General features: G+C 37.5%; 1 protein-coding gene and 1 long non-coding RNA gene across 2 annotated transcripts in view; one reads left to right on the top strand and one right to left on the bottom strand.

Annotated features, from left to right (window-relative positions):
- LOC135412816 (uncharacterized) overlaps positions 1 to 17,055 on the top strand; it is a 106,283-nt gene that overhangs the window by 37,346 nt on the left and 51,882 nt on the right. The gene's annotated exons all lie outside the window — the stretch shown is intronic.
- The window catches only part of EDNRA (endothelin receptor type A), a 32,237-nt gene that overhangs the window by 14,636 nt on the left and 546 nt on the right, over positions 1 to 17,055 (bottom strand). The window contains exons 2-3 of the mRNA XM_064651730.1: positions 14,091 to 14,573; positions 1,382 to 1,509 (exon numbers count right to left, since the gene is read on the bottom strand). Of these exons, the coding sequence (XP_064507800.1) occupies positions 1,382 to 1,509; positions 14,091 to 14,492 (530 nt within the window). The 5' untranslated portion in view covers positions 14,493 to 14,573. The remainder of the gene's footprint in view (positions 1 to 1,381; positions 1,510 to 14,090; positions 14,574 to 17,055) is intronic.

The raw sequence follows: 17,055 nt of genomic DNA, 5'->3' as shown, positions 1-17,055 counted from the left end.
TCCAGTGCCCAGTCTGACTTGTTGAAGGTGCTCTCAGATTTCATGGTGATTTAACTTATATTCAATTCATGATAGCCAGTATCAGAATCTGGCTGTTTTCTAACACATCCTCTGCAACCATTTACTAGAGTAGTACCAGATGATAAAGAATATGTCCTTGGCAAAGCATGTAAGCTGGGGGAGGAAATTAAATAGTTTAAATCTGCTCCCACACAAGACTTTATAATCAAATGGAAACAACATTTGCTTGTTGTGAGGTTTGGAAATCACATCTTGTAAAACTATATATATGCATATACAAAGGTAGCATCAGATGAGTTACTTCCAATTTATGTGTATGTATATACCAGTAGAACTTCATCTGCTGAAAAAACTGCAGTTGTCAGAATTTATCTAACAAACAGTCTGTTTCATGTGCTTGATCTATGATTTATTCCTTAGAGTAGTTCATGGGATTTTATTTTATGGTGGGCAGATATTGTTTGAAAAATAGAATTCTTTTTATAGTTTGCAGACTCAAAAGCGGAAATAGAACAGTTGCCCGTGTTACATATTTTTGTTTCTGGCTTTGGCTAATGAGGTACTAATACAGTAAGGAATTGTATTTCAGATGTGGACACTAGTCAGTGACTCATCCATTGCAAACCTTGTACATTACCTTTAAAATTAACCAAAATTAATTTTAAAGTTTCTTTTAACTTTGCATCACGGTCCTAATACACATAGTGTATTTTTTTTTACAGTATTTTCTGTATCAGAATTACTGATATTTTGGAGTAGAACTTGATCAAGTAAACTCAAAACCAATAAAAATAGCTTTTACAGAACTCAAGTATTCATCTGCTATTGCATTATATGTATGAAGAAAAAATAGCAGAGGCATTAATTCTCAAACTATCAATGTCAATCTATCAAAGCAAGTTTCCAACATGCTTTTAAGTACAACACAATTAGTTATAAAAGTTATCAAAATAAACCCTGTAATTGTGGTCTATAGGCAGGGAGTTGAAAAAATAATTTTTAAGACTAAAGATTACGATCTTATTCCAATACAAAACAAACATGAGTTCATATGAAGGAAAGAAGTCTGAATACTCAGTCAAATCCCAATAAATTTTTGTCTGGTAAAGGAAGTTGAAATAATGCTTTACCTGAACTTTTAAATACCTTTAAAAAACATGTAAAGTTCATTAGTCCAATGACTTAATATTATACTTTGAGCCACAGATGTGGTGCTTTGTTTTAGCGAGGATATCAAAACCCAGAATCTAAATTGCATCTATACTGTAATCTGCCTGCTGAGAAGACCATACTGAGTGCTCCCAGTTTTAGGAAAACTGCAAGGGCAAGAACAGTATCAAATGATTCAAACATACTGTACCTGTCCACACTAAGGGCACAGAGGTTAAGGACTGTGATTCCCACTGATGCCTTCTGGATAAAGGGAAGGAATTTGCAAAGAAACTGTCCAAAATCCGTATCTCCAAAAGGCCACTTCTGAGCAAGAAGCTAAAGAGAAGATATGAAATAATCAGAATATTTAAACAGTAACCTAGCAAGTATGTCACATTTGTAGTTACTTCTTGTCTTAGACACAGCCATTGCAACCTTGAATTGTCCATACCTTAAGTATATCCTTAGCACCCAGAGAATCTGGGAAGTGACTGCTACTACAGAAGCACAGAGGGTGAAACTTTAAACTTCAGTGTTGACCTTGCATTGTTAAAAGGTTTTTTTTTATTATTGTGCATCATCCACCAGTACTGAATGATGAAAATCCAACTCAACCCTGTCATACATGGTTACAATTACAGTGTCCCAGATCCAAGCAGTGAAAACAACTCGGTGTTCATAAGGAAATACCTCGGAGCCAAACTCTGATGCTGCACGCAAGCAGATTCTTTTCATTGTAAATGTACCACTGTGTAGCTCATGACTATTCACTGCCAGATTCTTAAATGTGTGAAGAAAATATTGTGCATACATAATTTGTTCCATATTATGTTTTAGAGGACTAGCATCATGCCTACATGTGGGCTGTACTTCAGGGCAACAGAAAGGCATCCATTGGAAAGATGGGAGTGAGTGGCTGGGATTTAGATTAATATTTCTAAGGAAGCATTTACATAACAAATATGAGTACAGTGATTCATGTGCGTAGTTGTGAAGAATTAGCATATAAATAGTAGTATTTCTAGTTATAACTATTAAAACTTTGATCGTGTCTTTGAACAAAGCTTTGATAGCACGTACACATGCAAAATACAGGATAAAAAATTATTCAGGATGGTCAAATCTGCAACTGGCTGCAGAGTCACAGAAGATCTCCCTTTACTGGTGCTGACAGTAAATTGGCAGATTACAATCAATGTAAGTAATTGTAATAAATGAAAAATTATTGAGTCCGTACAAAGTACTGAGCCCTAATTTGGCTATTTCCACTCATGTAAGGGATCTTTCAGCCACTGTGAATAGTTCTTTTGAAAAACAAAGTCACTAAATCTTCTCAGTCTTGCACTACCATTTTTATCATCTTCCCTAAGTCTGAGCCTTTCTCAGGAGTAAGATACAGGATAAGAGGTCAGATGAATTCCTTGTATTATATGGCACAGCAGTTCTTATAATCTTACCAACTTCTATTAAAATGGTTGTGAATAGAAAGCATAAGATTTGAAATGAAAATACTAAATGTTTGAGCCAGATACATCAAAGTTGGACACATCAACTTTTCATCAACATCCTAGTGGATGCTGTATCCCCTATATAGCCAGGGGGCACATTTTTAAAGGCAGCAATAAATAATAATTGACTTGCTGGATGACTGACTATTTATACCATGCAGTCATTGGATTTACATTAAACCTTACTGAATGAAGGGTAGAACACAAAATATTTTGATGGCACTGTCAAATTTGAAGGTATTTTTATTTGCTTCAGAGAAAGACAGCGAATGATACACTAAGGAATAACAATTGTAAGCAAAACCCAAGCTTATCCAAAGCTTTTAAACCTGATTTTGCTGAATTGTTGAAGACTGTTGAATCCAGACTTGGGACTGTTTGTGGAACTAAAATTGATTTAAGCTTCACAACAGTTTTATTTTCAAGTGAATCAAATGGAGGTAAACTGATGGCACAACAACCATTCCAATAAATACAGTTTGTGCAATGTGGCCCAGTCTTGCTGCCCCTGGGCAAGAGTGCAACATGGAAAGGAGAAAACAAGGAACCATACTTGCATTTGCACAAAAGTGCTGGAGGACTGATGCATGCAAAAATCAGTTGTGTTTTTTCAATTATAAACACAGCCTGTGAATCATGTTTTTAATATTTTTACGGTTGAAACCAAACAATATGGAATATTATTAAATCAAAATTGTTATTTCTAGAGTTTACTTTCTTGCAGACCTGTTCTGCCAGGCCCTCTTCATCTTGGGCAGACTTCTCTGCTTACAGGCAGTTCATGTTTTGAGAGTTAGCTTTGCAACCACAAGGACTAGAAAATTTTTTTCAGTAGAAGCTTAGGCTCTGGAATACACTCATTTAGTAAAAGTGGGTGGATTCTGTCTGCAGAATTAGAAAAGCAAATTTTGGTTGTAGCTCAGGATTACAGAATGCAAAGTAAACATTTTATCTATTTAAATTAATGTTAAATTGAAACATAGTAATAATCACTACCTTTAGTAATATAAATATTAACTATGGGAAGTTCAAATTCACAACTGTCTTTATCTCAGTTAAGGTAGGAGTTACCTTTCTGTTTTCTCATAGCACGGGTTTTCCAAAGTTTAGCACTTTGCTGTAGAGTACAGGGTGTTCATCACAGAATGCCAGATTTGTGGGAATTCATCTTCTTCTCATAGTCTTGCCTTGGCTTTTTCACATCCCTTCTGTTTTATAGCTGTTCTTCACAATGCTGAATTACTTGTGTTTTTTCCCCAAATGATACCTCAAAAAATGCTGGAAGAAGCTATGTACTACACATTGCCCATGTCTCTCTAGGACCATATTAATACATTTGATAACTTGTATTTCAAGACAGATTTTAGCAATTCACAGCTTTCAGCCAACGAGGTGCTGCTACTGTGAAGCAAACCTATGTGTGCTACTGCTTGTTGAACAGGAAAGATGTTATCTGTTATCTGGATTATTTTTTCTCTCCAGCTGAATAGTAAAATGAGATCTCTCAACATAAGATATAGGATCAATCCCCATTTATCTACTTCCTGTTTCTTGAGTGTTAGAATATCCTACACATGTGGTTCCATTTGCTCTTGTTCTGTTACTGTAAGTTGGTATGTATTCTCTGGCATATTGAGAGCTCTCACCTCCTTCAAGGAGAGCTGAATATCTTATTTACCATCAAGACCACAGCAGAGACACTGCAAGCACCTTTGCAGTGGTTTCCCAGTTTAGGACAGTCAAATTTGATGAAAGCAAATCCCCCTTTTGCCAGAAGGTTAGGAAATGGATCACTAGCATTGGTGATTCAACTGTAGTTAGTACCTTCAGTAACAAAGGTGATAAGTTGATGTCTGCAAGCTCTTGATTAGTTCCTCTGATTTTATCTGTGTTTATAGACTGGATGCTTTAATTATAGACTGAATGAAATACAGTGAAAGCTCCAGAAAAATTATTTTCTAGATACATTTGCAATAGTATAACAAATGTTTGCAGGGTATATTTTCGCCTTTTGTCTAGAACTCGTGTATGAAGCTTTAGTTTATGTAGAGCTGCAGAAAAAAATGTTGGAAAAAGAAGGGATGATCAGAACAAATGGTAATTCAACCAGCTGTAATCACCTGGAATTTCAGCTCCAGACTCTTGTCTGAGTTTGGGTAAAATCAGAATAATTCTCAGGCACCACTGAGTGAAAGCTAAATTATAAATGGCAGTGCCAGGGAAAAGCAACTCTAGCAGCCTTCTGTCAATCCCCTGTGCTGAGCAGAGCCCCAAAAGTCATTTATCATTATAGATCACACTTTAAAAAGGCAACTGAAAGGTAACCTATTCATTTTGGTGCACCTATTCATTTTGATGCATTGACTGTGGCTGTAGCATATGCCCAGCAATGGAAATGAACAAGCACTTTGTAGTGACTGTGAAACTCTGTTACTACAAGACAAACATTAGCTTCAAAAAGAAAAGTGTTGCACTTGAAAAAGGTTCACTAACTCATTACTCATGGCAGGGAAGCCTTATCATGGTTCCAGCGTGTACGCTTCTTCCCCACACCCCAGGAAGCTCTCCTTTTTTGAGATTAAAAGTGTTTCATTCTTTTTGTTTCTTACACTTTCCACTAATTGAAGTAATATCAGTACCAAATCATTAGACATTCTTTTCAAGTTGATTTTAATCAAAATCCCTGGGATCAGAATTACGTTTTTTCATAAGATTCACTTTGCAATCATTTCTGTGGGTGTACTCCATTATCACTCCACATTAGCTATGCATTCATTACTTCCTCTTGGATCAGGTGCCAGGTTTTTTCTTCTGTAGATATTTTTAGTCAGCAAATCTGATCCTGTCTTTGGTTTTACTAATTTTTACATCAAAACAAGTCAAGTGCCCTCTGTTCTGCCCTGACATGGTGTAGAAACTTCAGAGGGAAGTAACACATGTATTTTGAATTAAAAAATGGGCCCAGGAATTTAATTGAACTAGTCCTGATTTACTTAGGTACAATATAAGAACTGGAACTACATGCTCTGCTCTTCAAGTTCTTTTGCATATTTTAATATTCAAACAAAATGATTATAAAATGTTAGCAAATTACGTTTTCTCTCAAGGCACTGGGATAGGAGAAATCAGACTGATTATCCCAACTTGTATCCCAGTTCTTCACGAGCTGGTCAAATGGATTCTGCTTTTGCAAACCCAGAGTTACAAAATCTCTGAGGTTTCAAAACAAGACATTCAGCAAAGGAAATGCACTTTTTCCCTTGTGCAGTTTGCCACTTAGAAGTATTTCATACTGTGGTGCAATTCCTGAGGAAAGAGCGTAGTCAACATGTATTTTTCCGCTGAAATCGGAAAACGAGATTTCAAGATTCTACTGCTGGTCTTAAAAAGCTCAGCAAAGTGACCAGACAGCCACAGCTTCCTTGAGCATCCCCCCTTCTCTGCTGCTTTATAAGGCCTCTCTGCCCTGACACTGCAGCTTGTAACAAACAAGACATCAGCACTGAGAACATTCCTTTGCAATGATTTTTAAATGTCACTCAGTTGATTTTATTCTACTGCTGCTGCTATTTTCTAACCCCCATCAGTGTGGTAGCTGATGTACAAAACATGAAGTCCCACTGTGCATCCCCAGCAATTTATAGATGGTCTAAAAGAGAGAATGTTGTGACCCCAGCACATGAGTATTCACCAGAATATGCTCATGTGCATCCACAGTGTTTATCTAGTTCTAGGCTGATCCTGTGTGTTTACAGGCAGATGGTGACCCTGGGGCTCAGCCCAAAATAGATGGACTGGTTTAGGTGCTAGATATGAACCAGCTCTGAGCTGCTCTATCAAACTGCTTTGGTTCAACGAGTACAGGTCAGGAGGTCCTTGCTCTTTGCCCCATGGTATTGAGGAGGGAAGCAAAGGTTTCATACCTGCCCTTTCCTGCTCTCATCTCATCCTAGTGCTCTAGAGACTTTCTCTTCCTATATCCACTTGTGCTGACACACAAGATCTGCTTCCCAGAAAGTGAAGCACGTTCCTCACAGGCAGTGCTTGCCCCTCATACCACCCACATGCAGGATACTCTCCTGAGTTTCATGGCATTTAAATATTCAGAGATGCTGAGGGAACAGCTCTGGCACAACCCTGGAAGTCAATTTCTGCTCTGTCTTCAGCAGAACAAACAGAAACAACTTCTTTATTCTGTGACTTAAGTTAAACACTTGTGCAGTAATGGAAAAGGACCAAACCAGCAGATTTCTGTCTGTATAGATAAAATCTAGTTGTATAACTGACCAGCACCTCCTAACCGGGGATGCTGAAAACCAGTGTAGTCTGTGGTGATTTTCTTTCCTTGCCACATGGTCTGGAATGAAAGACAAGAGAAATTCCTCTGGTTTTTTTAAATCAGCACATTTGGCTTTTGTTGTTGGTTTTTGTTTTCCCATTGTTTTTTTAAAGGCTAATTTCCTCTAGGAATCGTTGAGCTGGCTTGATAAAGCTCTGTCTGAAATTGTGTTCTACAGTTGTATATGCCCTTGTCTGCTTAAGGCTTGGGCCAAACATGGTACCTGGTGTTTTGGGTGAATCCAGCTGAAATCTGACTGAACACAGGAGTGTTTAAGGTCTATACCACTGAGCTGTCTGCATTAAATGACAAAAGCTGATGATTCTGACTGAAGTTTCTCTCCTATCCCTGCTCTGTAAGACTGTTTAGTGTAGGAATATGGGTGTATTGAGTCTTCTGCTGTGGTATTTTGAATGTGGTGACTCAAACAGGACCCTTCTGTCCTCATGAAAGATCATAGCAGAAGAATTCACTGCATGCTCTTGAGCCTTTATCTTATTCCTAGAACCATATATCCAGGGCAGAATTGCATTGCTGGACAATCCTCATCCATTTCTTGCTTAAGAAGCAAATTTGCTCATCCCATGTATGTAACTCAGCTGTTCTCTACCACTTTGCTGGAAAGAGGAAGAGCTGTAAGGGTGGAGAGATAGCACAGCCTGTCTCTAAGTACTCCTTCTCACTGCTGAAGTGAAAAACCTCAAATTTTGGAAGGATAGTGACTAGAGGAAAACAAAGAACAAGGTTAGCTTTTATCATGCAGGGCATGAGACCAATACTGAGTATATCATGGTGAGATGATAGTTTAAACTTCTTCCAACTTTGGTATCATTTGTTTATTTCCTTATACTTAGATTCACAATCCTGCCATGGTAGAGAAAGCACGCTGCATCTCTTCAACTCTTCTTTGCAGGAAATACATTCCTAATTTTGCTACAACTACAAGAACTGTCTTTTTTTCCACTTGGGGTGGATAAAAGACTGACTGTTTTTTTTCCTGGAAGGAAGAAAGGTTATGTGGGGATGCACAAGAACCATCAAAGACATTTTTTTACTCTGAATTGCCCTACCACAGCTTTTTCTACTGTTTTGCTCATCTTAGCCCAGCTGAGTAAAGCTAGAGGTAGCAGAGGGTCTCATGCCATTTACTGAATGCTTACAGTCTTTTTCTCCTGGTTAGGCAGCTATGGAAGGGAATGTATAGTTCTTACACAAGAGAAAATAGTTTATACTTCAAGAGATCCTGAAAAGTAAGAAAACAGATGCCCTTCAACAAATTCCAGTTGAAACATTCTATCTCAACTAACTGGTAAAAAAATAAATGCTAAGTTTTACATTCTTCTTAAAATGTTTATATTTGTTACAAAAATCTACTGAGTGGTAAAGCATACCTAACAACTCTAGACATCTCCCCTGTGGTATTTTTGCTGTTTACAAAGTAGGATTAGTTTTTTGTTGTTCCCTGGTGTTGGCTGTCTTCCCACCCTTTTAGGTAAACTGTTTCTCAAGCTGTGCTGCTCTTCTTCATGGAAATGAGCTGCAAGGTGTGCTTATGTACATGGTGATTTGTTGAAAGGAATTTTTTTTTTCAGTCCCTGGGCTTAGTATTGCTTTTGTTATTCTTCCAGCTCTGTTGTCTTTTGTGTGTTGCTAAAGAGAGTGACAGGATTGTTAAGAAGTTACTGCAGAACTGGTAAACCCTGGATATGCACAATCAAAACAATTCCTTGTCATCTGTAGAGTTCAGCTGATTGAAAAGTAAAGGGAGCAAACATACTAAAATATTCTCTTAAACCCAGAGTCTCTAAGACCTGTCCAGTATCTAGATTTCTTTTATGTATGCACACTACATGGAGACACATACCCAAATAATAGGTCATGCTTGGAGCAGGTTGTATGGATTTGTGCATCCACCTGGAACAGCCAATGTGTTGCTTCTTGGAATCACTGATAAGAACCCATTGAAAGCCAGGATGCAGTTGTTAAGCTGAGGCCTCAGAATTTCCTGCTGGTGTTGGTACTTCGTTGAGAAATACATATGGCACATATGAGAAATTTTGGTTTTAAAGGAGGATTTCTTCATTAAGTGCACTTCCTGTGTGCTGTGGGGTTGGCTTTATACTCCTTTGGCATAAAACTAGAACTACTGCAGATGCCACTTGCTCTATTAGCTACAAGATCAGTGCCAATGTGTTTAATTATCCCTTTTAAGGTGTAATACTTATTCTGTTGGTAAAGGTATTCAGATATGCCAAATAATTTGTGGTTTAGAATGCATTGATCTAACACTTATGCATGTGCTCTGATGTTGAAAAATGTCTGTGATTAGAAATGCCTCTCCTAAGTCTTCCTTTACTGACAACAAAATGGCTGAAGATGTTTCCTCACTGCTAGCTACCTTATATATTTGCAATCATAATTTTCTAGGTGGACTACTCAGATTTAGATGTTGTTGCAACTAAGGTAAGTATGAATTTATTGACAAAATCCCCCCTAATTTATTAAAGAAAACATTATCTTCTTGAGGTCTCTGGGCAGTGAACACTTGCCTGTTTTTTCTGGGTCGATGTCTTTCACTTTATACCAGTAAAATAATTAGGAAAATGTTTTTATTGAACTTTAAAGAAACAGGGTAAAAGCTGGCTATTTGGCTTCATCTACTTTATAAACTCATGGTTTAAGAAGGCAAGCATATTATGATCTAAGGCAATGTAATTTATGTCAATCCTATGTAGGTCAGTTTTCAATACATAAAAATTTAAACATTTTTCTCTGAAGTGCATAAAACTGGAAGCAGAGACAGCTCAGGACTTCCCAATAACATAGTTAAAACTGAACTTTGCCATTCTAAAGGGGAGAGCCTTGGTCTAGAGTGTTTCAAGCTCCATAAGCTCAGGAAAGAGCTCTGGACAGCGTTCTCTGTGCTGTCCAACAACCCTGGTGTTGGTACTGTTGCTCTGCTGAGCTTTAGCCAGTGACAGCAGCAACAGCCATAAGGGCTTTCCAGACCTTAGTGCAGCCAAGACAATGGTGCTTCTATGGATATTCTGCTGCTGCCTATGCATAGCCTCAGAAAACAGCCTAGTTTTAGTAGGGAAATCAGCCCTACAGAGAAGTTTTCATGCATTGCCTCTGAACTTGGCTTGTTTTCTGCAAACACCCGTGGCAGTGCTGGGTAACACAGGGGATGCTGCAGCTTTCAGTTGTGCTGATGCCACCTAAGACTAGAAAAGGGACCTGTCTCTTCAGTGCCTTAACCCTGCCTCAACAGTAGTGCAAAATATAAAAGTTCTTTTTCTGATCTTCTTTTCCCTGGTGAGAAATTGTTCTTACTGATTTGGAGCTATAGGCTTTGACATCTTGAAGATGTGAGATGGGCGTGTTTTGGGTAAAGAGGAAACTATTTGGGTCCAGGTGCTGTAAAAATGTGATTGAAAATTAAATTATCTTAGTTCGGTCTATTAAGGCTGGATTCATAACTGGAACCCTTCCTATAAAACTCAATTTATTAAAATTTTTAATATTGATTTGATATTACAAGTGGACATACTAGTGGTAATTAATTATAATGGGGTTTTAATACATCCAGAATATCTTCAAAAGCAGGCTAGTGAATATTAGTCACATTCCAATCCATTGAACAAATTGCCAGGGGGAACCTACTGTATAATTACAGTAACTGGAGAAAGTAAGGGGGGAATTTCTGAGCCTACTGTACCGTGAAGAAAAGATAAAAATGTCAAACACCTGTGACCACATCTTCAGTTGAAGTAAATGACATAATTACTTTTTTCCCCGCATCACATCTTTGTTAATTGTGTAAGTGCGTAGTAGAATGATGGACTTAATTCTCCTGGGACCTTACATTGTCAATTACTGTAATCTTACAGCTGCTTCTTTCTAAGGATTTGTGGAATGGATTTGAGCATCAGTAACATTACCTACTTCTCTTTTGAAAGTAGTTTCAAAATAGTTAAGGCCACCACTATGTTTCAGGAAAGTGATTCTACGTATTTCTGATATTCAATTATAATTATACAGTATTATATATTTTGTTCTATACAATGGGCCACCTTAATACTCTACTATTTGTTATTTTAATATGCAGATGAATGCTTGTTTGCTCTAATTCTAATTTCAGAGCTGTTTTGTCCTCCTAAAAATGAAGATCTGACCTGAAAGTTATTAAGTGCTTGAAGCCTCTTCTTTATATAGGGTACTAATACATAGTTCAACATAAGGCTGACTCTAAGGAACCTTTTAGCTGAAGCTAAAAGAACCTTTAAAGTAAAGTTCAGAAGTAAGTTTATAAAATACTTTAAAATTTAAACTTTAAAACAAAAATTAAAACACTTCATTTTTTTTTTCCTTAAAAGACTATCACTTCCATTCTCCATTTGTGGTATTTCCAGCCTTCATAGTGTCACTCAACAAGAGGAGCTAAAAGGTGACACAGATTCCAGGATCCCTAGTGATACAAAGAGGAATGACATTTGACAAACTTTAAAATCAACTCCTAATGTAAGCAGACACATTACTGAGTGGTTCATATGAAAAATGGACTATACAAAATAATTGCATTTCTTATCAGAAGTACTACAGCTCCCTTGTAAATGCTGTAAGTGCTTCCCTGTATCAGAATGCATGCAGCTAACCTTAGACAACAAGGTGGTTCTATATGGTAATTTTAAAGTAATTTATTTTGAGTTCAAGCACTAGAAAAATCCCTAAAAGATAGAATTATGCTTTAAATGTGATTTTAGTTCTGCCTTTTTACATGTGGGAATTGGCAGACCTTGATGTCAAGGGCTGCAGTTTTGTTCACAGCCTTTTTTTATCAAATACTTCTCTGCAGCACAGAAATAAATTTTCATAGAGGCTAAAGAAATTTGATTTGCATGGAGCTATTCAGGGCCACAGTTCAGCTCAACATATAAGATATAGCAAGGTAGATGAACCTGTGGAATGCCAGACAAGTGCCAGAAAATTAATAGAAAAAATAAATTGCAAAATGATAAAGGGAATATAAAAAATATTGTTCGTTGCTTTTAACTAAACTTCTAAAGAATTTTCAGAAGACCATCAAAAGGCAATTCTGAAATGCAAAATTAATTCCAGCTTTCCATTCCTCTTTGTGAAAAAAGCAGCAGAGCTCTTGAAAGGTTAGAAAAAATTGGGTAATAAAAATACTTGTTCTTGCCCATACTCGGCTCTGAAAAGAACTCATGCCATTTTTCCTTAAACTTTACTATCGTGTATACCACAAGAAGTGAGAATACTGCCTTAGCAATTATCCATAAACATATAAGGATAAATTTACCAGAGAGGAAACTGTAATGCATGTTGGGAGGTGCAGTCATAGAGTCATAGAATCTCAGAAGAGTTTGGTTGGAAGAAACCTTAAAGATCATCCAGTTCCAACCCCTCTGCAGTGACACCTCCCACTAGAGCAGGCTGCTCCAAGCCCATCCAGCCTGGCCTTGTGGAAGTGATGAGTCCAGGAGAGAATCCCAATCCCATGGCCCATTAGGCATTCCCCCAGCTATGGAAGATGGGTGAATCTCTAATCAGGCAGACACTAATCTTTCTCATCAACTACTTAATTCAAAATACTCTACAGATACCTGCTATCTCATCAGCAATTTATGATAATTTGATTTTCCAGGTGGAATATTGAAAAGTGTAAACTTGAATTTCCATTAAATCGCATATGTTAATATCGACAGTCATTATCCTAGTTTCAAATTCATATTATATTAAAACCAGATAAAGTTAAAAGAATTATCTGTAATTTATAATACTGGAAGATCAGAACCAGGTGCTGCATTTTGCCATAGATAATATGCCTCTGGGTACATGTAATATATGTACATATAGATATTTTTTGTCCATTAATTAATTCAAATGTTATGATCTTGTCCTATGAATACCTGTGTTGTGATGCAGTTATTATGTCAATAGTTATACATATACAAAATTCATCACTATTTCTTAAATTTTAAAATCCAATTTGAAACCACAGGACACCAGTTATTATAAAATTATGCATTAAAATGATTCATTTAAAGCCTATGTAAATAAAAGGTAAGTCGTTAGAATCACTGAGGGCCAAGAAGAAGAACATTTTTTAAAAATTATAATACTTAGTGTTCTATTTACTGACAGAAGGACATTATGTTTTTGCTGAGAAAAGAAAGAAGTCTAATATCCTATCAGCTATGCACCTGTGTACAATCCACAAAGAGACAAGCACAAGCTTACAACATTCTTTGATGATTTTCTAAGATAAGCTAATATCAGTGAGCTGGATTAAAAAAAGGCCTTAGTTCTCTTTATTCAAGCATGTCCTGGCTTGAATTATATTAGTAAATATATATGGCATCAGAAAAGCACTTCTTTATGGTTTTGTTTAATTAAAATGGAAAATCAAAAAACTGGGACAGGATAAATTCCTACCAGATAAAAGAATTGCTAAGGAGCCTTTTTATACTTTGACAAACCCAGATGAAATTTAATGTTTCAAAAATGGTCTGTGATATAATTGATTTTACTAACTCTGGAATAATTCTGAGAATCTGCTATTAATGACTGTTAAATGAAAACCTTAAGGTTCAACTTAGCTGACATAATCTCTCTCTGCAAAGCCTTAACACGAAGCCTGCATATCACAGGGAGTATTTTCTGTCAAAATATAAAGTAAGGGTAGGATATTCCAAAAATAGCAACTAGTCCATCAAGAAGGAGAACAGTTTATAAAAAGTCTTCCCTTATAAACTCTTCTGCTAGCTCTAGTAGCTGTAATAAATGAAGAGCTCCTGTGAAATGCCCAAGGCCACACTTGGGTTAAGAACTAAGAGTTACATCATCTTTAAGGGGAAATACACTTTTTCTTGCTGGAGGTGAGACCTGAGAGCAAGGTTTTTTGTTGTAGAACAAAAAGGAGTTGTATTTTCTCTTAAGTGCACTATTCATTGACAAAAGGGCAGCAAACAGACAGAGAAGTGACCACAGAGAACAGACAGTGTACTTGTAAGGCAAGTGCAATTAGAATGCCTGGTGTGGTGTCCTACCTTGTACACAATGATGGGGATATCAATGACAATGTAGATAAGGTCTCCCAGTGCCAGGCTGGCTATCAGTGCATTCGGGCCGTTCCTCATACACTTGTTCTGGTAAATGATCCTCAGCAGAGTTGCATTCCCAACCATTCCAACGATGAAAATAGCACAAGATACCACCGTGTTAATGTATTTAAAAGTTTCAGCAATCTTGGTCTGCTGGGAGCATTTGACAGTTTGGTTGGACACGGGGGGCTGCACGGTGGTGAGGAGTAAGCTGGACTCGATCCCTGACAAAGTGGAAAGGTGGTTTTCCAAGTCACTCCGATTGGCATCGTATCTGGCAGAGCTGTCGCTGAGGACAAATCCCGGAACCAGCAGCAGCAAGGAAACTCTTAAGCACAAGGCTTCCATCCTGAAGTCCCCAAAGAGCGAATTCAGACAGGGTTTTTGGTTTTTTTCAGTATTTCAGTCGGATACTTTTCACTTCTTCGCCTGCAGAGAGAAACAGTAAGCAAAAACAGAAAACAAAAAAGAAATACAGAATAAATACAACAGGTAGACTAACACACCCTGTTTCACACTTAGGAAGGGTATTTGAATATTCAGTCTCTGCAGCTGATAGGCATAAACACCTGTTTATACTAACTGCACTACTCTGAAATCTAGATTACCCCCATTAACTCTCTGACAAAAGGCAAACACAGAAAATTCCTTAAGTAATCGATAGCTTATACAAATAAGATTCTGCAAAACCCTTTTAGCTTGATGCAGAATTTGTATATGGATGGAAAAAATGAGGTGGATGAAATTCAGTTTTAAAATATTGTCTTGCAAGAAAAGTCAACCTACCTTGGAGGCTGCTGAATAATATTTGACATAAAATAAGAAGATATTCTTTTATATTTGAAAAAGTAGGGTAACAGCAATGCATCAATAGTTAAAGGTAGCAAATCTGTTAATTTTCTCAGTATTTTTGATATATTGCAACAATTAACCTTTATTTATTTTTATCTGATTTATTAACTGGATTTCAAATGAAGACTGAAAATACATGGATTTCAAATCAAATTTTTTACCAGATCCAAAGTCCCTAAATATTAGGAGGAAGACTTTTACAGTCTAGGTCTAGCTCTACCTTTGACCAGGAAAAGCCCTTCAAACTTCTATGTCACTTGGTTCCTGAATGTCATTGCAACTCCTGTGCAGTACTTAGCCACAGTGAAGCTAATTATAAAAATTTAAGCTCTTTTAAAGATAAAAAATGCTGATTTAGTATTCTAAGCAACAAGTCATGACACTTCCAGTTAGGAAAGGAAGCATCATAGCCTTCTGTCCCAGTAAGTGGGACTGCCTGTGTGTAACCCCTGCCCCAGTGGGTATAGATACCACACCTCCAATGAAACCAAGGACACCACTCAAATTTCCTTGAAGCCTAAGTTTAATATAAGATAAAGATTTTTTTTATTTTACATGGCTTATGTCTGCAAAACAAGGCAAAGTTCTGTTGACAAAAGAAGAGCAGAAAATAAAGTATTTATAACTTTCTGATTTCTAGGGACTCATATGAAGTATTTGGAAGGATCCTTTTAAATAAATGAATCTTAATTCCATTCCCTGTGGGGCTGTTAAGTCAGAGTTTATAGCAAGAAATTTACCAAAGAAGGAGGGAGACAATTTACTGATAGTACTTCTGGAGCAGGCACAGTATAAATATTTACTACTATTGAGGCTTCTGTTGTGTGTGGTCTGTAAAGTGTGTGTGTACCTATACACAGCAGCAAATGCCATATTAACCAGAGTATTTATTCCTGTCTGGCATGTAGGGTGTTATCCCTCACAGAGCAGGGCTCCACGTTTACAGTCCTTATATTGGTGTATTCGAGACGAGGATCTGACCAATTGTGAGTTCCTATGGACTTGATTTTAGAGGTGAATGTATTAAATAGTAAATCCTTCTTTATTAAATGCTGGATACAACAGTATCCCAGGACAGTCAGCAGCAGTTTGCAAGATGCAAGTGCATTCACTTTAGGTTTCTAAATCAAAACCAGCAGAGATATTTGACTGTAACTGTTTTCAGGCAAGTATTAGCACTTGTATTATTTACTGTGACAATGGTTCCTCAATTTACAAATGAGAAAACTGTATCACTATTAAGTGACTTTCCCCAGTAAATGCGATACTGCTATGAACAGAACCCACAGCCCTATGTTTCAGTAGTTATATTAGTATCCTCCTTAATTAATGTCATTTTCTTGTGAAAATGGGATGTATGTATCCTATGAACATGGTGGTGGCATGGCAGTCATGCAGCCAGCATGCAAAGCTTGGAACAGAATTGTCATTTACCATCTCTTCCCTCTCCTGGAAGAAACTTTCCCCTAAGAAGCAAAACTAAAAAGTTTTTAATATACAAACTTCTAAGGATTTTTTTTTTTGCGAATTCCCGGCAGTCCTTCATTCCTCTGTGCATGTTTTCAAAGTATTTGTCTTATTACAGAAGATGACATGCAAACTGCCTCATATGAGTGACATCCTAGGATCTGTGATAACTTTTTGCAGTAAGGTAATCTAGTATTGCCCTTCACACGCAGCCTGGAGCATGTGAGGTTGCTGTGTTGATCTGGGGTCCGCAGGCATGTGCCGTGCCTCTGCTTCTGCAGCGCTGCAGAACCAGCCGCTGATGCAGAGAACGAAATTCCTGACTTGCCTGGGGTTACAAGCCAGAAAAATTCCCATGCCGAGGTTCGCCAAGAAGAGACCGTACCAGTGGAAACGGAATTGTTCCAAGTATTAAAGATGAGCTAAAACGTTATCAGTGATGGATCAGCCTGAAGGCAGCTGAGATGTGAACAGGAGCAGGGCAGGAAAAGCACTGAAGGGAACAAGGGGGACTCCTCCGGGCTGTTCCCAGCCCGGCACAGGCAGGAGCGCTCCGCGCTGCCGGGGAGGCTCCCGCTGCTCCTCCGGTACC

Source organism: Pseudopipra pipra, chromosome 4 (genome assembly GCF_036250125.1).
Source record: "Pseudopipra pipra isolate bDixPip1 chromosome 4, bDixPip1.hap1, whole genome shotgun sequence".
Lineage (NCBI taxonomy): Eukaryota > Metazoa > Chordata > Aves > Passeriformes > Pipridae > Pseudopipra > Pseudopipra pipra.
The sequence above is the reverse complement of the archived record's forward strand: the minus strand, read 5'-3'. Positions and strand labels throughout refer to the sequence as shown.